At 32.3% G+C, this 20,975-nt stretch overlaps 3 protein-coding genes across 3 annotated transcripts in view; all 3 read left to right on the top strand.

Annotated features, from left to right (window-relative positions):
• The first annotated feature begins 9,267 nt into the window (after window positions 1–9,267).
• LOC120251661 (F-box/LRR-repeat MAX2 homolog A) lies at window positions 9,268–11,772 on the top strand. Its single transcript, XM_039260262.1, has one exon. It carries the CDS (start codon window positions 9,333–9,335, stop codon window positions 11,553–11,555), a length of 2,223 nt encoding a protein of 740 aa, XP_039116196.1. The 5' UTR covers window positions 9,268–9,332; the 3' UTR covers window positions 11,556–11,772.
• Window positions 11,773–15,933: 4,161 nt separating this feature from the next.
• On the top strand, window positions 15,934–18,947 carry LOC120251628. The gene is made up of 3 exons (XM_039260216.1): window positions 15,934–17,255; window positions 17,356–18,273; window positions 18,385–18,947. Exons 1-3 carry the CDS (start codon window positions 16,176–16,178, stop codon window positions 18,412–18,414), a joined length of 2,028 nt encoding a protein of 675 aa, XP_039116150.1. The 5' UTR covers window positions 15,934–16,175; the 3' UTR covers window positions 18,415–18,947.
• Window positions 18,948–20,375: 1,428 nt separating this feature from the next.
• Window positions 20,376–20,975, top strand: part of LOC120251474 (rop guanine nucleotide exchange factor 9-like) — a 2,883-nt gene continuing 2,283 nt past the window's right edge. The window contains exon 1 of the mRNA XM_039259989.1: window positions 20,376–20,429. Within this exon, the coding sequence (XP_039115923.1) occupies window positions 20,376–20,429 (54 nt within the window). The remainder of the gene's footprint in view (window positions 20,430–20,975) is intronic.

Raw genomic sequence — 20,975 nt, 5'->3', positions numbered from 1 at the left:
GGAAGTTACGTATTACAAATATTTGCATCTGAACATGCTTAACTCTATCACTACGATAAAAGAGTTAGAATTTTAGTTCGATGCCAAATAATAAATTAAGTGTTCAAACTCCTGATTTATCCACATTAAAAAATCACTTCTAAAATTAAAAATAAATAATTCCAAAACAAAAATTAATATACTGCCATTGAATTGATATATATATATATATATATATATATATATATTAATTTGTACTATCATCATTCTATTTTTAGCAAAAGCAAAATATTGAAAGAAAGATAAAAAAAGATAAAGATAAAGATAAAGATGAAAACAGATTGATACTCACACACACATAAATAACAAAGAACGAGTGGACCATAGATATATAGATATCCATAGCGTCTATAAATAACAAAGAGTACCAATTGGGTGGTCATGAAAGTAGATCATAATGGTAGAGGTCCAATCCTCCTCTTTCTTTCTTTCTTTGCTTCCTGTGTATGTGTTTGTTTTTTTAAGTTGATAAGAAAGTGATGGAAGTGTAACATGACAACAGATAAGGTTGGAATTATTTTAAATATATTTTTTACATTATATACATATATTGACAAATTAATCATATATATATATATATATATATATATTATATTAATTTAGAGTAATAAAAATAATTTTAAGAAAAGATGACTAATTATGAATAATTACACTAAACTGTCTTTTGACCAAATGAGATTGATCTATCTGTTTAAATTTTCGATTACAAAAATTTTCATACATTGCTTAAATGCGCTTAAACACACACACGCTAAAAATCTCGATATAGTGAGTGAATTAATTCGAATCATGCTACAAAAGAGCGCATTAAGAATTATACACGCATGGCATTGATTATATATGCAAGGTATGGGTAAATTACATTATCATAAACTAATCAAATGTGCCATTTTGGTCAATATGCATGAGATGGAATATTGTTTGGGGAAAAGCGGTGGGAGGAAAAGTGTTGCGATGCAGCGGGTACCTTTTAGTGGGAAGTAAATACCAAGTTGGATTCTTGCTGTGGTGGGGGTCAAATATCATGTTATCATCATGTAAAGACTCATTGATACCCTATCCGGTGTAAGGATTGTGTATATATTTATACATCTTCCAATGAAAATAAAATTATTAGTAAATTATTTAGAGAAAAAATCATTATTTATATACAATATTTATGAACTAACACTGTATCACATTTAATTTTGATTCTATAATTAAGATTCTACACGGGAGGATGAAATAAATAGTCTAATATTGAATAAGAAAAACAATTGTGTTTATATTATATATATATATATATATATATATATATATATATATATATATATATATATATAGTAAGTTTTATAGGTACATTCTTAGTTTAAAAAAAAATTGAGTTGTTTTATAACAATCGTAAAATCAAGATTTAATAGTTGTTATTCAGAAAGTAGAGTGATGTAGAAATGTCAGATAAGTATTATACTCAAAGATTATTAAGATTCTTGACTATCAGTTAAAATATCAGATATAAACTGGATAGCTCACTATTGCATTTTATATCCACTCACATCGAGTTGCCTGCACGATTTAAAATCAAAAGATGGTCGTAGAAAATATTCCCCTATTGTAGGTATAATTTAAATATGACTATGTGATGAGGTTTTTATGAAGCAAAATTGGTAATTATAAATACTAAAATACTTATAAAAAAATTAAGTAACTTAATTGAAGTAAAATCCAATGCCTTTGTTTAATGGCTTTTATATTAAGATGGCCCCACAAACAAAGGTGGCAATTGAAGATCCTTTCACAGTAGGACCTCTTTAGCCTCTCTATTCATTGATCAATGCCTTTGTTTTTGTCCTCAACTTTGGATGGCATTCTCTTGGATTTCCCAAATATGTGGGTCACTTGATGCAACTTGTTTGTCCTTGTGAAAATAATAATTATTTTTTATTTCTTTAATTAACTAAATTGGATTGTTTTGATCTTGATATATATTATTTGGAATTATTAGAATTAAAATAAAAGAAAAAAGACAATGAAGAGAGTACTCCCCACCTTGAAATTGCTCCCTCATCCTCTTTTATTCAAATATTATATTCTTCTAAGTTGATTACTTCTAGAAAGAAAAATTAGGTAAAGAGAAGACATTTATGTCTTATTTATTTATTTATTTATTTATTTATTTGAGTTGTATTTTTTTATGTCTCAATTATTAAAATTATTTTAGACTTTTTTTGCCAGTACTCAAACAAGTATTGACAAATCTAAATGTCATTTCAAAAGTTCTTTAGCTTTACAAAATTATTTAATTTTTCTTTGAAGCTAAACATCACTACAAGATTATTTTATTTTATTTATTTATTTATTTTGATGTTTAGCTTCATTATATAATGACATCGACTCTCCGGAAAACTGAATGGTTTTAAAAAACCAAACCATATCATTTCACTGTGTAAAAGACAACATGTGCTTTCCTGTGAGCTGAACAAATTTTCAAAAAGTTACTTAGTCTTGTATAAAATTATCCAAAAGCTAAAAGACTATTTAGATTTACAACTTAAACTAAACAAATAATTAAAAATTCTAAAAAAATTATTTATTCCTTTAATTACTTCTCAAAGAAACTTATTTTTTTTTAAAAAAAAAATCATATTTTAATATCTTAAACATGTTTTTTTAATACCATTAAACTAGTATATTTTTTTAATAGACCACTAAAAAATTTTGGAACATGGCTCGAATTATTTTGTGATAAGAACCAATTAGTATTCTCGTTTATTTTTTAAGAGCTTGACATAAATTTTTTTTATGAGGTCATTGGTGAGTAAGGAATTTGGGTATATGAATTGACTCATTTTCACAATTTAATTCAAAATGATTTGAATCAGTTTGGTTTGGTTTTAGTCAAACTAATTTAGTTTTTGATATATAAGTGTGATTTTATTGATGTCTTGTTTTTTTTATTAGTTCTCAAACAAATAAATATAATCTTTTTATTAATTAGTGTAAGTTAAATTGAATTAGCAACATGTAAATTCTTTCAGCTTTCATATCTATTTATTGTTTGCTATTCATCTCTAGACATACCTCAACAAATAAGTGGTGCAAATCTTCTTCCCACACTAGTGAGTTGCAAATCCCCAAAAGCAAACACAATTGCCTTCGTGTTACCAAAAATATGTATACATATAAATATATATGGATGTAATTGGTTATATTGCTTGCTTGTTTGATTGCATTGTTTTTGTATTCAAGTTGGGAAGAAGGGACAAAATCACATGTAAGTGCCCCCACATTCCAAATCACCATCACCCACCCACCTTTCAAATTATCTACCACTTAATATGAATCTAATCTTGCTAGAATCTTGCCAGAGATAAGGTTTGAGGGATTTTTGAAAATGATGTTCTCTTCCCCCCTTTTCCTTCTTTTCTTTTTCTTCTTTTCTTTTCATTTATTTTCTTTTCTTTCATACCATGTCTTATAAGTACACAGACATTTGGGACTATATTCAAATATAAAAGAAATATGGGTAAATAACTTCAAATTTTAATCAAAATGGGATAATATAAAATTGACCACTTTAAGTACATAATACTGATATTGATAGTAAGTGAAGGACCAACTTCAAAAGAGGAAATTAAAAAAAAAAAAAACTTGTGTTTTCTAGTTTTGCACAAAAAAAAAAGAAAAGAGAAGAAGATAGAGGTTTATTTTATTTTTTATTTTTAAATTAAGTGGTTTCTCGAGTTAAAAAAAAAAACTGTTAACATGCTCTTCTTAAAGGTGGTCAATTTATCGAAAAGTCGTCTCATTTAGCATAAAAAATTAAATATTTTTAAAATTTATTAATCTCTCTAAAAAATCTGATATACAAAAAAAAACTTGAATTCCAGAAATCAAATTAAATCACGTTGAAAATCATACTTTTTTTATACCACATAGTTTTTTTTAATAATAAATTGATTATTTTTACTTCGTAGCGAGTTAATAGCGTTTAAGAGTTTAGTCTTAGTACTAGATGGAGAAATTATTTAGTTTAAAAATGAAAACAACTAACCTGCATTTGAGAAACCATAAAGTTTTTTTATTTTAATTTTTTCATAAAAAAATGATAACTTAAATAATAAATTTTTGTGATTAACCTATCATTAATTTTATTAAATATTTTATTTATTTTTTATAAGATGGATATACCACTAACCTCTTAACAGAAATGAAAAAAAAAATTACTATGCTTATACCCATAACTGATTTATTAATTATTTTTTTTTTTAAGCATTGAGCTTTGAATATTTTTTAATTAATTAGTATAGTTGCAATAATAATATCAATTAATATAAGGTAGGAGTGAACATTTCCAATAATTGTGATTAATTAAATCAGCAATTTAGAAATATATTACTTCAACAATTCAACTCTGAAGTTCGAGCCAAAGCCATGTGCAAGTATTCAATGATTGGTCCCATCACTGGATCTTTCATATATATATATATATTATAATATAATTTATTTTACATCACATAACATGATAAAACCTCGATCTTTTGTATCTATCTTGAAATTCTTATTAAAACCTTTCAACTCTATAATTATATTTGATTAGTGGTTGAATAAATTTAATTGTATCTGATATGAGATTGTTAGTTTGAATTTATTTTAAAATTAATTGAAATAAATATTTAATGTCATTTTTTTTTTTTTACATTTTGGACATATATTTTTAAGATGACTCATCAATAAGTCATCACTATTATTTTGTTTCCAAAGTCTCGCACACTTGTCAAAGTTTTGATAAACTTTTAGGACTTCTCCAAGGCAGCCTCAAACTTCAAGCAAACCACTAGATTTGGGACAGATGTTATAGTGACATGCAATTTGTTATAGTGACACGCAAATGCATGTCACTATAGCACATATTTTATTTTATTTTTTTTCTTTTCATTATAAAATTTGTATTCATAATTTTATATTTTAATCAAATTAATAATTTATAATTTATGTTTATATTTTTAGTTAATAAGAAATAACAAATTAAAGAAAATAATACAAAAAATATAAATTTATTAAATTTAAGAAAAATTACATGAATAATAAAATAAAAACATAAAAAAATATTCATAACATAAATTATTATCGATAGCAATAAAAAACCACAACACCCAAAATACAGTTAATAAAATTGGAAGTATATGGAGCTAATAGTTTGATGGGAGGAATATATAAATTGTGAAGTGGGAAAAATATTTTTAAAATATTTTATTTTAAAGTTAAAAATAGAGACACTAGTTGGATAAATTTTCACTATAAAAACTGTATTTTTGTATACTGAAATTTTAAATATAGAATTTTAGATTAATGATAATCGTAAAAGCAAACAACATATACACTAATTCACAATTATAATCTGGAAATAAAAAATCAAAAATTCAAATGTTTCAATGAATTTCGGAAACTCCAAATCAAATTTAATTAAACTAATCGTGATAATAATAATTAACAATTATTCAATTAAGTATTCCACCAAAAATATTATATTAGGATTACTTTGAATCTAGTACTCGCCTAGTACCTTCCAACTATTGAAAATTCAATAAATATTCGTCACTCCCAATGAAGGTACCATGTTCCATTCATCTAGTATGCATGCTATACATATATATATATAATAAAAAAATATTTCTAATCACACAAGAGAGGATTGATACCATATTAGATGTATAAAATCGAAGGAAATAATTATTTTTGAATTATTTATTAAATTATAGATATTTAAAAAAATTAATTAAATCATGATTTAATTAAAATAAAAAATATATATAACTATATATATAAAAAATAAAATAACGGTGACCAAAATCTTAAAATGGGAAATGTTCTAAATCTATTACAGATTTTACAAAAATGAATAGACAAAAACGAAAATTGAGAAAAAAAAAAATGTTCTTTTTTAATGGTAGATTGGTCTTTGTAATTTTTAAAGAGAATCATCAAATATTTATTTTGTTTTTGTTTTCCAACTTACCTTTTAATACTTACTAGTGACCTATATATATTTTATAGAAATTGAAAATATCAAAAGAATCATAATTATTTACCCCCTAAGAATCAACATCACCACTGATAATAAAATAATTATTTATTAAGTAATCACACTTGTTAATTAGTAAGCTATCCTCTTTAATATATATATATATATATATATATCTAGATATGCAATGGCTCCAGCTACACAAATGCTCATTGAGAGGATGAGGAACTGATTGAGATATGCCATGAAAGTGACTCTCATTATCATTATCATGCTCTCCTGCAAATTCCCTGCTATTTTTCTTCTTCCACCTTTCACCACATGAACTTCTTTTCTTTCTTTCTTTCTCTTTTCCTTTGAATTTTCTTGCATTCTTATCATCTAGATCACAACTTTTTATTTTTCCAAATTCTTCCGATATTTTGAGGGTTGGAACATTCCCTTTTTATCCATCCCATTGTATTGAAATTTTATTATTTCACGGATTTTGGGGAATATTAATTTTTTAAAAAAAATGTGCTCTTGTTTAAATTATGTTATTATTTTAATTTTTTTAATAAAGTATGGACAAAGCAGAGTCAGAGATTTACGTAGCTGTAAAATTAATATCTTAACACACTTGTATTTTTCACCTGCATGAGTTACCATAGATTATGTTATAAGTTTGTTTGGTTATTTATTTATTTTACAATAGATTATAAGTGTTCTTTACTAAAAGTTTATCAATGAACAAAGCAGATTTAAAGATGCATAAATTATAATAATTTATCGACCTTTAAATAGTTACTAACTTTGCCATGTGCCACACTAAGCATTGAAAATCCATCATGGGTATTTTTAGAAGATTTACAAGAGCCAATAAATTTGGGGAGAGTAAAATACAATTGCTCTCACAAAAAAATTAGTGGGCCCACTTAAATAACATATAAACAGTACAAAATATTCTAAGAATAATTGATGAACAATACTAATATAGTATTGCGACGTGGGGATTCAACTTTGCATCTCTTCATCCACTATCAATGTGATTGATCACTGCACAATGCAATTGTTGTCATGTTATTAAATTTTTAAGTTTCAATTTTAATAATTAACTCATAATTGGGGCTTTTTCATGAATTTTACCCTAGTTCGTTCATGTGGACCATGGAAGGACACAAAATCATCAATATTATTGTTTTTTTTATTTCATTTAAGAGAAAAAAAAAGTAGATTCCTTATAACATATAATTTGGTTTTAAAATTTATAAAAACTCTCATCCATTATATATAAAAAATAAATGAAAAACTTATATTATAATAAAACTGAAAATATATTGTTCAATTGAGAAAATTGAAACATTTTAAAACTTTTTGGCAAATATGAAAAAGTAATATTCCACAAATTATTAACTTTTGTTAATTAAAAAAATTAATTATTTCATAATAAGTTCCTACCCTTCCTACCTTCTATAAAAAATAAAATAAAATAAAAAAGTGATTAATAGGGTTAGCTTTCATTATCATATATTTATTGAGTTAATAAAAGGAAAACCTAACCCAACCATTCATTATCATGGTGGGCATGAATCAACCGTCTCCACTCAACTCTCTCCAATTCGACTGAACACCTGTGTCTTGTGCCACGCCGATGTGGAGTCGACAGATCACTTGTTCATTCTTTGCCCTGTTGCTAAGTACATCTGAGAGTACTTTGCAGCGATTCTGCAGATTCCCCGGATCCCGTTTTCCATCGAGGATCTTTGGGGAAGGTGGCGTTCTGGCTTACATCACGATAGAAAGGCTTTTGGAGACTTAGTGGCTAAAGCTCTAATTTAGAATGTCTGGCTAACTAGGAATGATTGTATTTTTAATGCCAATGTTTCTTCTATGCATTGCATCATCGTGAAAATTAATCGTATGCTTTGTATCTTGGTGCTCTTCTTTCGCAGAGGGGCCTAGAGCGAAGATGGAGGATGACCTCAACACTGTTAGAAGAAGCCTGGAGTTTCTCGGCCCTCAGGTTCAGGAGGTTGGTGAGACTCCGACATTGCATGAGACCCGAGTTACCGGCGCTGACTAGATTCTGATTGGTTGATCTGGACGGGGTGTCGCCCGGTTGGTTGGTTGTATTTTGTTGTTGTTGACCACATCTAGTGGTTGTCATGTATTTTTTTGTCGCTCTAATGTGGTTCATCCACCTTTTAAAAAAAAAATCTCTCTAATTCCTGAAATGGTATTTCTACACTTCACTTTTACCATTAGAGGATATAACACAATCAGAAAAAAAAAAAAGACCACTTTTAATATTTTTTCTAACAAATAAAGTACAATTTTTTTTTTAACCTCTAGCCCTATCCATTTGCATAGTTATAAAATTACTGTTTAGACGGTTTTTTTTAAGAACAAACATTTTAAATAATAAAGTTTATTTTATTATTTACTATTGGCGGATGCTGATACTATGCTTGTTTTTTTACTGTTTTTATTTAACAAAGATAATATATTATTTATTTAAGTTGATAAAAAATTCATATGATTATTTATTTTAAATTTTCAATCCTAACTACATAAATCATTGTTTATTTTTTCCAAGATAAACAAATTATTATTTATGTTACTCTTTATGCATATAATAAAGAGTATGACCTCTGAACTCTCACATGAGACTCCGACATCTTATTATTAGACTGTACCAATATTGATATAGCCCAAATTTGTTTATTTTTTATTTTTTAACCAAATATAGATAAACAAGTATTACAATCACGTGAGAGGTATCCCACGGACCCGGTTATGTGATAAACTGATAATTATGACTGAATTAAGATGTGACTTATCTTCACCCGTTAGATTACCTCAATTTTTTAAATATTAGAAGAAAAAAAAGATAATAATTATTTAAAATAATTATTAATTCATTATTATTAAATAATAAAATTTAAAAACTCATTACTAAGAATGAGCCGCATTTTAGCTCCACAATAATTACCACAAAACCAAATCTACTGAATTATTTTTTTATAATATTATTATTATATTATTTAGACGTGAAGTAACTATCCTAACACATCGGTGTCTAACCCGGTGATGGTAAAAGAAGAAGTTGTTGGCATAACCCAAATTAGTGAAATTAGAATAAAAAATCTACTGGTATTACCCTTTGTAACAAAAATTACGAATCAATTGACATATAAACAGTAGTAATATTGATCGAAGAATCGAAGATAACCAGCCACGTGCATGAAATCCCATGATCCAAAACTCCATGATCTCATCCAACAAACACCAATAAAAATGTCAAACCACAATGACATCCATACCCCTCCTTCTTTCATTTAATTACATTCCTACCCCTACTCCTTCTCCATCTTCATCCTCTGAACCTCCTTCTCCCTTCGATCTCCTTCCCCACTTCCATGATCCACCACCACTGCCCAACATGCCTCCGGCCATCGCCGCCACCACCCACCTCCACGACTTGCCGGACGCCGTCCTCACCAACATCTTCTCTCTGGTTCTCCACCTCCGGTCTCGCAATTCCATGTCCCTCGTTTGCCACAAATGGTTTTCTCTCGAGCGCTCCACTCGCACCTCCCTCTCTCTCCGAGGCTACTCTCCTCACCTCTTCCTCCTTCCCACCTCCTTCTCCGCCGTTACCCACTTAGACCTCTCTTTGCTCTACCCTTGGGGTCACCCTCCATCCCCTGACCTCTCTCTCGTCGCCCTCCGCCTCCGTCAAGCCTTCCCTAATCTCAACTCTCTCACTCTCTACGCCCGCACCCCTTCTGCTGTTGAGGCCTTGGCTCCGCAATGGGCTACTCAGCTCCGCGCTGTTCGTCTCGTTCGCTGGCATCAGCGCCCTCATCTCCCTCACGGCGGGGATCTCACCCCGCTTCTTTCCTCTTGCCCTGGTCTTCACTCTCTCGACCTTTCCCAGTTCTATTGTTGGATTGAAGACATCCCTGCTGCTCTCCAAGCTTACCCTGTTGCCGCTGCTTCGTTGATTCATCTCAATCTCCTCTCCGCTGCCTCCTCCGACGGGTACCGCGCTGCCGAGTTGCTTTCTATATCTTTATCTTGCCCTAATCTCCGTGAATTCCTTGCCCCTTGTGTGTTCAACCCGAGATACATCGACTTTGTCGGCGATGAGACTCTCCTCTCTCTTGCCACCAATTGCTCCCGTCTCAAACTCCTACACCTCGTTGACCCCGCCGCTTTTTCTCCTGCCACTGCTCCGGTTATCAATCTCGATTCCGAGGGTTTCGCTCCAGAGGACGCGAGGATCACTTGTGATGGTTTGGGGAGGTTGTTCACCGCCCTGCCGTTGCTTGAAGATCTCGCTTTGGATCTCTCCCAGAATGTTAGAGATTCAGGGCCGGCATTTGAAGAGCTGTGCTATAAGTGCCCCAAGATCAAATCTTTGAAGTTGGGGATGTTCCACTCTGTTTGCAGAGCTGCTGGACTGCACTTGGACGGCGTGTCGGTTTGCGGTGGTCTGAAATCTTTGTGCATTAGCAACTCAGCTGATCTCTCTGATGCTAGTCTTAGCACTATTGCTCGGGGTTGCCGGAGATTATCCAAGTTTGAGATCCATGCTTGTCGGAATGTCACTGAGATTGGGATCAAGAAGTTGTCTGCTTTGTTGAGAATGAGCCTGGTCCAAGTGAGGATCTCCGGTTGTCCCCAGTTTGATGTCGCTAGTGTTCTTCGCGCTCTCGAGCCAATTCGAGATAGAATTGAACACCTTCACATTGACTGCAGCCGGTGGGTTCTGTCCCCCGGTAAACAAGACGTTGATGGTGGTGACACCAGTCAACAAGAAGAAGAAGAAGAAGATGATGATGATGACTTGGAGACTCCTATTGAATCGAAAAAAAAGAAGTGCAAGTGCTCAGTTGAAATTGAGGATGATGAATTCTGGCTCAAGACTTGGAGAAGACTAAAGTACTTGTCATTATGGTTTCCAGCCGGAGAAATTCTAACTCCTTTAGCAGAAGCAGGGATGGAGTTTTGTCCGGAATTGGAGGAGATGTGTATCAAAGTAGAAGGTGATTGCCGGCTTTGCCCGATGCCGGCTCAGAGAGAGTTCGGTCTTAATAGTCTAGTTAGATATCCTAAGCTCTCTAAGATGAAGCTCGATTGCGGAGAAGCTATAGGTTATGCTCTAACAGCTCCGTCGGGCCAAATGGATTTGAGCTGGTGGGAGAGGTTTTATCTTCATGGTATTGGTGCCTTGAACTTGTATGAACTCAATTACTGGCCTCCACAGGACAAGGATGTGAACCAGAGAACTCTGTCATTGCCGGCTGCCGGCTTGCTTCAAGGGTGTACTACTTTGAGGAAGCTTTTCATACATGGGACTGCACATGAACACTTCATGGGGTTCTTTCTGCAGATGCCAAACCTTCGTGATGTGCAGCTGAGGGAGGACTATTATCCGGCACCGGAGAATGACATGAGCACGGAGATGAGAGTAGATTCATGTAGCCGTTTTAAGGCTGCATTGAATGAAAGATACATTCCTGACTGACTCTGACTGAGGATGAATTAAGTGGCTTTCTATGATTAATTTCTGTTGGAGCAACAAGAATCCAGATCATGTATAATGTGTCTGTATTTCAAACTTCTCTAGTTTTTCAGGTTAATGCAGAGAAGCATGTTAGTGTTACTTCAGAATAAGAATAAATGGAGTTGTGTATGCGGATTGCTTTTGAATGGAAAATAATTCCTTGAGGGGGATTAGTGTTTCTCATGTTACTACAACAGCTTTGTTTCATCTGATATATCATCATATGGCATGTTTGAACAATCATATGTTTCAGTATGAGGTTTGATGAGATATTTTAGCAGTTATCAGTTTACCAAGAAGACTTGTTGTGTATTCTCTCCATGTCAATTTATCTGCAACAATGAATACATAACAAGCGCATGTCATAAGGAAAACTTATGTTTTGAAAACCTTTTGAATTTTGCATAATACTTGTTACATTGTAAAGACATGACACCCATTTCTCATCCTGTGTATCAATACTGTGTAAAAGCACATAATGTTGCAATGGACTTGGAGCATAGTAAGTTCAAGCTGAATGATTTCATTTTACTGACAAAAAATACACTCCAACCGATGAAGATGAATACTATGCAGAGATTAACATGAAATCAGTGATCATTATTACTGAAAGTTAATCAACCTGATGAACATATTGGCAAGAAATTTAGCATGATCATTGCCATTAGCATTTTAAAATTGCAGAAAATCATCAAGTTAAGGAATGAGGTTTTTTTATATATATAAAAACAAACAAAAATTGAAGATCATAGTATATATGTTACAAATTGAAATGGTTTAACATGAAGATAGATCTTTTAACAAAAAACAAAAAAAAAAACCATGAAGAAAAATCAATATATATAACTTACTGTTCTCCTGCACTTAATAGACATTGCTTAGAGTTCTCAAGGCCTAGAGCAAATGGAGAAAGCGATATTTGAGAGATGGCCAATTCATTGGGATCTACCTAGTTGGTGATCGGTACTACCATATAAGATCCTATGTTTTTGGGCCCCCCTAAGTTAATCAAAAGAGAATTAGTGTTGCTGTGAACCTAAACAAAAGAGAATTAATGTTGCTGATGTGATTTTTATAAATATTACTCTCTTCATTTATATAACCAAAAGAGAATTAGTGTTGCTGTGAACCTAACCAAAAGAGAATTAGGGTTGATGTTGTGATTTTTATAAATATTACTTTTTTTCATTTATATAATTTAAGAAATTAAAGATGGGTAAAATTAGAAAAAAAATAAATATTGTCTTGATATTGTAATTGGAATAAATTTTTTTTTTTCTTAAAACGACATGTATTTTGAAACGGAAGGAATATCTCTTTGCTTTCATTCGGGGAATGTATTTTGTTATTTTGTTTAGTGAACATGGTTTATATATTTTTCACTCAAACAATTCATGTATTTGATGTATTTTGACAAAAACAAAAAAAAAAAACTTTAATCTCATTTTTGCCAAAATTGTTTAAATATCATGAAGGCATGTAAATAAAAGAAACCAAATTTCTTTATCACCTCAGATTTTTTTTCTAAATGTTCATAAAAAATTATTTGACTTTCACTGATCTATTAAAGTTATCCATCATCATCTTATCATTTTTTTAATAAAAATATATAAACTATAATTTATTGAGAAATAATTCACTCTATCATTGTCAATTTTTGTTCTTAATTTTTTTTAAATATTATCATTTTCTTGAAAATGATTTGTAGTTTTATCCAACGATAACCATAATAAATATCAGTGATTTTTTTTAATCACAACTTAATTTAATATTAAAAAGAGTCCAAATATCACCAACGCCAACAAATAAAGAAACCAAGCTTGGTGGTTAAACCAAGCAACCATATTAAAAATAGTCATATGACAATTATTTTTTAATTTATAACTCAAATAGCTAAATCTCTGATAATTTCTTTTTTTTTTTTTCGATACATTGATCACTCAAAAATTGCAATCTGAAGCATATAGGGTTCAACAAGCAAAATTAAAATTTCAATAACAAAAATTATTTTTATTTCTATTTATATAATGTTAAATTTAGTAACAATCTTTCCGAACTTTACACAATAAGAAATGACAAGCAAAATGGAAGGGCTATTTAGTTTTTAATTTTTATTTTAAATAGAAATAATAAATAATAAAATTTCAAAAAGAAATCTAAATAATAAACATAGAAATTTTCGAAGTATTTCTGAAAAACTATTATTAAGTTATCATGTATCTTCAAGGGTAAAACGAAAACTAATCTTACTTTTGCAATAAATAGTATTAATTTTAGAAATATTTACACATATTTAATTAAAATCTATTTAATAATGGGTTATTATGGAGTTGTCTTCGTTGTAAAAACTTTGTGGGCCTAGTTATGAGTGTGCTAGTCCGGGCTGGACCATAACTTCTTGTCCAACATGGCTTTGGGCTGCCACTTTAGTACCATGTCCTTGCTAGGCCGGGCCCATGTTGTATCAGGTCCTACTAGTCCAGGATGGTACGACTAGATTGCTGCTTTTTAATATATAAATAAATATTTCAACTCCTTTTTGGATAATGTATATATATATATATATATATATATATATTTTTATTCAAAATTATATCACCTTCATCTGCAATAGAGGGCGTAGCACAAAGTGGGCAGGTGGTCTATTATTCCCAAAAAGTGGGCAGGTGCAAAGTTAAAAACTTGTGCCATACTACTACAACATAGTAATAGTATTCATCCACCTACTATATTATATGACAAAGAGATTTATTAGCTTGAGATGATTTTTATAATTTTTTTGGGTCGGCATGACGGATATTTTATTGCTTGATGTGCCAGGCTACCAGCTGCACAAATTAATAAGTTTTTACAAGATAAATGAGCCATCATAACTGTTACATCTCAATATGTATATGTTCTTTTACAAACCCTTAAATGATATATATTTATTAACAGTTATAATTAAAAAAAAAAACCTTCATCTGAAATAGCGATTTCAACTATCAACATTTTTTTTAATATATTTTCTAGAATTGCATTTATATGATGGGGATTTTTAAAAAGAATTTATATGGTTAATTTTTGGTATAGAAGTGAAACATCAATGAAGGGGTAAGTAAAAAAATGTTTTATTAAATTTATACATGCAATAATTCATGAGACTAATTTATTTGCTTCGTATTTCTAGGCTTATGTTATGCAATAATAACATTATATCAAATTCTTTGGGTATTAGTTTTTATTTGCAAATAATATTAGTTTAACAATTAATGTATGATGCATGGTTGTGTTAAGTATGAATGTATTCATAATAAACATTTGGTTTAATGAACTGGATGAGGCCCCATACCACAGGCTGTAATAATGCAATTATGCAACCAAAAAGGCCACTAGTGCTCAGATGTTTTTGTATGATTAATGCGAATTCATTTATATTTGACTTGAAAACGCTTTTCTTTGACCTAGTCAAAATCTGATTTTTTTAAAAATTATACTTTCTAGTATTAAATAAAATTTAAAGCCTAATTCAGAATTAGAGTTCATGACTCATTGACCATTTTAAACCAAAAACTAAAGAAAAAACTCACATATATTGCTAAAATTCATATAAACAATAATACTGTTATATTTTTCTAGTTTTTGACCAATTGTATCCTATAACTTATAAACGCTAGATTAATCCTAGGAGAGATTAATGAGTGTTTGTAAAATTTTTTTAATAGAGATTTTTGCAATCTAATAATAGTTAAATTTGTATCATTTGCTAAGCCCCACTAAATTTGTACCATTATATATATATATACATATATATAGAGAGAGAAAAGTTATCATGTTGTTAAATTAGAAATTTAGATACGTCCAAAATAACCATTGGATTAGTATTTAAAAGTTATGATTCATTCATAAACAATATTAAACAATATAAAACAATATTATATATTAATCATACACAATATTTACACAGTACCTACATAAATAATTGTCATTAAATCATATTCCAATGATTATAAATAAATATTTTTAATAAACAGTTATATAGTATTTTGATTTAAACCATTCAATAATATTTACATAATATTCTAATCAATCACATGAGTTATAAGATATAAATATTTAACCACATTGCATTGTGAATTTTTAAAAGGATATATGTGCAAATTTTGAATTTTTTTTATTTAAAAAAAGATAGATTTTATTGAAGATTGTTCGTTGAATAATACATTTTGGGTTTAAGTGCGTTGTTTTGACTAAAAACTTCATTCGTGGGTATTTACCAAACTAGTGCTTGTCTAATCATTCTATTAAAAAAATAAATAAATAAATAAATAAACCAACTCATTGACTGGGCTGACTTGAAGCAGCCACTTCCTTTACTTCCCTACACTTCCCTACACTTCCACACTGAATCCGATTCTTCTCCACTTCCATAAAAATAAGGAAAAAAGGTTTTCCTTTTCCTTGTTTTCATTTTCAATTTCCAGCACGAGATCTCAAACCCACGGCATTGAAAAAGAGAAATCCCCCCTTTGCTTCTCTTCTCTCCTTGCGCTCTTTGATAAAAACCCTAGAATTCATTGGGATTTGGGGATCCATGCGTGGATGGAGGACAAACGCCTCGACTTCGATGCGCCGTTGCTCTCCGTCCGGCGATTTAGCTCCCCTGCTCGGCCGCCGGCCGGTGTGAAACGGCCGGAAGCGGAGAGGAGGGTCTCGTTGCCTTTCTACAAGGCTGACCTCAAGTCTGGCCCCGTCGCCCGCCCCGGGATTGTCCCCTTTGTTTGGGAGCAGACCCCAGGCCGCCCAAAGGATGGTCCTTTGCCTGTCTCCGTTCGTACCCGCCCTAAGCCCCCGCCTGGCCGGATCTTGTATGAGAACCTTGAGAATGGTACGGAATCGAGCTGGACGGTGGCGTCGGTGAGCTCGGCTGTGAGTGGTGGTGATGTTGTTGGGATGGAGGAGGTGAAGGTGGAGAAGAAGAAGGAGGAGGACGAGGAGAAGAGGGAAGAGAGGAGGGAAGAGAAGAGAGTGGTTCCGGCGAAGCCTGGTGGGTATGAGGAGGAGGATGATGCGTTCTTGGATGCGTTTGATACGCTGTCCCGCACTGAGTCGTTCTACATGAACTGCAGCGTTAGTGGGCTCACTGGCGGTGCCGATGCCGGACTGCCACATTCTGGTTTGTTCTCGACGGACCCCCAGGTGCGGGATTTCATGATGGGGAGATTCTTGCCAGCTGCGCAAGCAATGGCTTCTAGCTCGCCTCAGTGTGGTTCGCGGAAGCCGGCGGCGCAGGTTCGTGAAACTGTGAGAATGGCGGGGAGAGCTGAGAATGGGAAGAACGGGGAGTCGCGACGGCCATTGCCGCTTACTTATCAGGGCAGGGCTAATTATGGGCTTCAGTATGCTCATGAGCAACAAGGTGGTGGCTTGGCAGTAGAAGAGGAAGATGATGATGATGATGATGATGATGATGGTGATGCAGAAGAGGATTATGGTGGTGATTTGTCAAAGGCTTGCGGATTGCTTCCTAAATTTTGTATGAAGAGCAGCTGTTTCCTAATAAATCCAGTCCCGGGGATGAAGGTCCGAGGTCGGTTGCCGCCTCCGCGAAGTCAAAGAGTTAATGGGCAGCAGAACAGGAACTTGGGCAATGCTGCTTCTCTTGGCCAAGCTGGAGATGAGGTGAATTGCATCTTTAATCTATCTTTTTTCCCCGTTTGTTTTGTTGTTCTGCTTGTTATTGAGTAGGTGATGATTGTTTGGCGTGGTTTTAAATTTTCAGTTCTCATGGGAAGCAGTATATAGGCATAAGTTAGGCCATGTGAATAGATTTCAGTTAGAAAATGAGAGTAAACTGACTAGTGAATCAAACCAGCTGACAAACTGGAGTGATTCACCAGATGGTTCATCTCCGTATCGGCGTTCTGGCGTGGATGGAATCTCGCCTTACAGGAATGAGGCCCCTTCATCGCCGTTTCATGAGGGCAAAGGTTTTCTTGGAGTTCCTACAAGAGAAAGGAAGAGTTCCAAGGGTAATAGTATGGAGTCATTTGAGAAAGATGGAGATCATTATTGGGAAATGACTCCCCATGATAGCAGCACAAAGGGTTCCGGTTCCATGAGCCCTGCAATTGAAAAAACACTTTATGTAGATTCGGTGTATGTGCCAGAAACTTCACATTCAAAATCCAGTTCTGTAGGTACCATGGCTGATGTGCGAGGTGTTGTTCCTTCTGATGACAAGGGGTCGGAGGCTGGAACAGGAAGTAGGAGGCTGGATGAAATTATTCCTTTAGAATCCTTTAGGCCAGATGAATTGCAAGACAAAGCAGCTGGGGCTGTTGAAATGGAATTCCCCATTTGCACTGAGAATCCGGATCACTTGGATTTTAGTTGTAATAAGGAGATTAAAGGCTCTGAAGACGTGGATGTTCCACTTGCTTTGGAAGCAGCTATGCATGCTAAGAATAATGGCAATCCTTTGCAGTCTCTGCTTCCTCCTCCCTTACCAAAGTCACCTTCTGAGTCATGGCTTTTGCGCACATTGCCATCTGTGTCATACAAAAATCCCCCTCCACAGTCACTTCTAGGCATTCAAGTCCAGCCAAGAAAACAGCCTTTGCGAGGATCCTCTGCTGATGTGAGGCCAGAAACTAAAGTTAAATCTGTCAAACAACATCGTCAGATACGATTTGCAGAGGTAATCAGTTATTTATCATTGTAGCTTATGTGAGAATGCTTTAAGTTGTATTAATAATCGAAGGACAGTGTCTGGAAATTGTGTAACATTTATGCGTTTCCAACTTTTCAGGTTCTGACAAAGCCAGTATCCCCACAATGAGAAATCTAATAGGTGGCAAGCCTTATCACTGTCTCGTGGAATCTCTCATATCTTTCTTTGCAAGCTGTGAGCATGAAGGGTTCAAAGGTGAAGTTGATAATGGTCCCTTATAAAGAAATCTCTCCTACCGCTGTTCCTTTCAGGAACATGACCCTTAGAATACACCTCATTGATTCTTCTTGGCTTGCTCAAAGTTTGTATGTCTAGAGTTTCTTCTCCGTTCAAAATGTGCATTACCTTAGACAACAGTAATACAACCTAATTCCCTTGTATAAACCATACATATTCAAGTGTTTTTTCTTGTTCTGTATTGCTGTCATCCATGATTCTGTTGTAAAATTTAACTGGCAACTTGTTTGTAATAATCGCTTCACTGGAGCTCAAATGTACAACTCCTACAGCAACAACCAGCCACCCTAATAAAGGTTGTACAAGGTTTTATTTATAGAGGCCATGAAGAATATGCTTTGTTTTGGTTTAATACTGTTGTTATTTATTGTTGATCATTGCAATATCAGCCTCCATTTTTGTAATTTTTTAATGGAAATATTGATTTTGGTGTGTTTTCTTGCCTTCAGATGTCCAACATATCTTAAAATTCTGAACATTATTCCTATGGTTTTACCATTCTACTGTCTCTAATGAGAGTTTACACGTGAAGTTATTTGAATGTGTGTTTTTGTGTGATTCTGTTTTCAGTTTAATTGAAAGGTTTCTTTTTTAGTTATCATTTGACTATTTCAAGGAATAATTAGGTCTCCATTAGTATAAAGGTCGATCCATGAACAATGAAATAGGAGAGAGATCCAGCTCTTGAATTGCAAAGCAGACCCCGTCTTTGACTGGGCCGTGTTGTATTTTACATATATCATTTGCGAGTTCTTATGTAGAGAGCTTTTGTTAATTTGATGGTCAAGTTGTGCTTCAAAAGTTATCATATCATTTGTTCTTGTGTCCTTAAATCCATGTTTTGCTATTTTGGGAGACCACTGTTGAAGCCATGTACTGTATTCCAGTCAATCCTGAGATCAGAATTAAGAGATGATTGGAACATATATGGTATCCACTATTAGTATCTGCTGTTAGATTTAGCATTATAGGTTGAAGTTGTATCTCTTTGTGTCATAGCCAAAAACTTATACTGGCTTGGATATAGCTTTAATGGACTATAGGTTTCTTTTTTAGAAATAGTGAAATACCACATTTAAGTGAGATGTATTTTTTACTTAAATGTATGATTTTTGCCTTCATTTATGATTTAGTATTTCTTAGCAAGTATTAGTATTCTTTCAGCACCATGTATGTTTATGTTTGGTGTGTTTCTAATAAACGTTTAGGTTAAACTTAAAAGTTCCTCATAGAATGTTGAGATACCACAAGAAAGAGAAAAGTATTAGGTTATCATTTATTATGGAAAGCCCAATATCATGTCAATTGATATCATTTGCTTTTATTGTGATTGTGACTTACATGTGATCTTAATTAGTTTGTCATTCATAAACATTAGCTGGACTTGAAACTTCAGACCAACCTTTGGAATTATTTAGTATCATATGCATTTGCAAGAGTTTATGAATAATTGTCTGTGTTTAGTTACTTGTAATTTGTTTGGTGTTTTAATATGTAGACACTTGAACCCTATTTGAATTTTCTTTGAATTTTCTACAAACTTAACCGATATCAGCAGAATCGTCATGATCTCTTATATGGATTTTTTTTTATCTGCAGTCTCATTTCATGATATTAAATGATTTCATTGGACCTTTTTTTCAATCGTCGAAGCTTCCACATTATAATTTTATTATTGTTTCTTGTCATCTGAGTTATATCATGTCGGTATATTGTATGAAAATTTCTTCCTTGATGTTAACTGCTGTATCGGTCCCACGGCTTAAAATGTTTCTGGACATCTAGAAATTCTTCAAGAATTTTGTGCTATAAATTCCTTATCTGAAAACGACATGAAATCTTTGAACTTGTTTACAGGATCTAATTTAGTTGCTGTTGTTCTGGAAGTTAGATTTATTTGTTTCATGTCTTCTTGTTTGAAGAACATCAGATTGCTAGAAGAGATGATGATATGAGACTCTTTTTAGTCTTCTTTGTTTTCAATTGATGAGGTATGCAATTAGGTTATCATATATTAAAATTAGTTCAACTTAATCTATATATTTTGTTTCTTAGTCACATTTCTTGTTTTTCAAGTTTATTTTAAAGTTATTTCTTTCTGGATTGTGATGACGGTGCTAAACCTGGCAATACTCATCACCAGTGATTCTTTTGATCTTCTAGACACCTTGTTTTGGTTTTACTTGATGTGTTAGGTTTGGTAAATATATATATAATATTTATTTATCTTTATTTGGTTATTTTATTTTATTACAAGATAGTTAAAGTTTAAAATAAAAAATTATCAGAATAGTCAACTATTGGATAACTCAATAGTATGGCACAAAAATACTAAGGGGAGAGTAAGAGTTTGAATCCTTCCTTTTGGAGCTCTGGTCATGTATTGTTCATGCACTGTATACTCAGATCCAATACTGTTAATCAATATTATT

Source organism: Dioscorea cayenensis, chromosome 20 (assembly GCF_009730915.1).
Source record: "Dioscorea cayenensis subsp. rotundata cultivar TDr96_F1 chromosome 20, TDr96_F1_v2_PseudoChromosome.rev07_lg8_w22 25.fasta, whole genome shotgun sequence".
NCBI classification, from domain to species: Eukaryota; Viridiplantae; Streptophyta; class Magnoliopsida; order Dioscoreales; family Dioscoreaceae; genus Dioscorea; species Dioscorea cayenensis.
This window is presented reverse-complemented; position numbering and strand designations above follow the sequence as displayed.

Coding starts and splice junctions, on each gene's coding strand:
- LOC120251628 (XM_039260216.1), top strand. CDS start 16,176: ATGGAGGACAAACGCCTCGACTTCGATGCGCCGTTGCTCTCCGTCCGG. Junction 17,256..17,355: donor TTGGCCAAGCTGGAGATGAG/GTGAATTGCATC, acceptor TTAAATTTTCAG/TTCTCATGGGAAGCAGTATA. Junction 18,274..18,384: donor GTCAGATACGATTTGCAGAG/GTAATCAGTTAT, acceptor CCAACTTTTCAG/GTTCTGACAAAGCCAGTATC.
- LOC120251661 (XM_039260262.1), top strand. CDS start 9,333: ATGACATCCATACCCCTCCTTCTTTCATTTAATTACATTCCTACCCCT.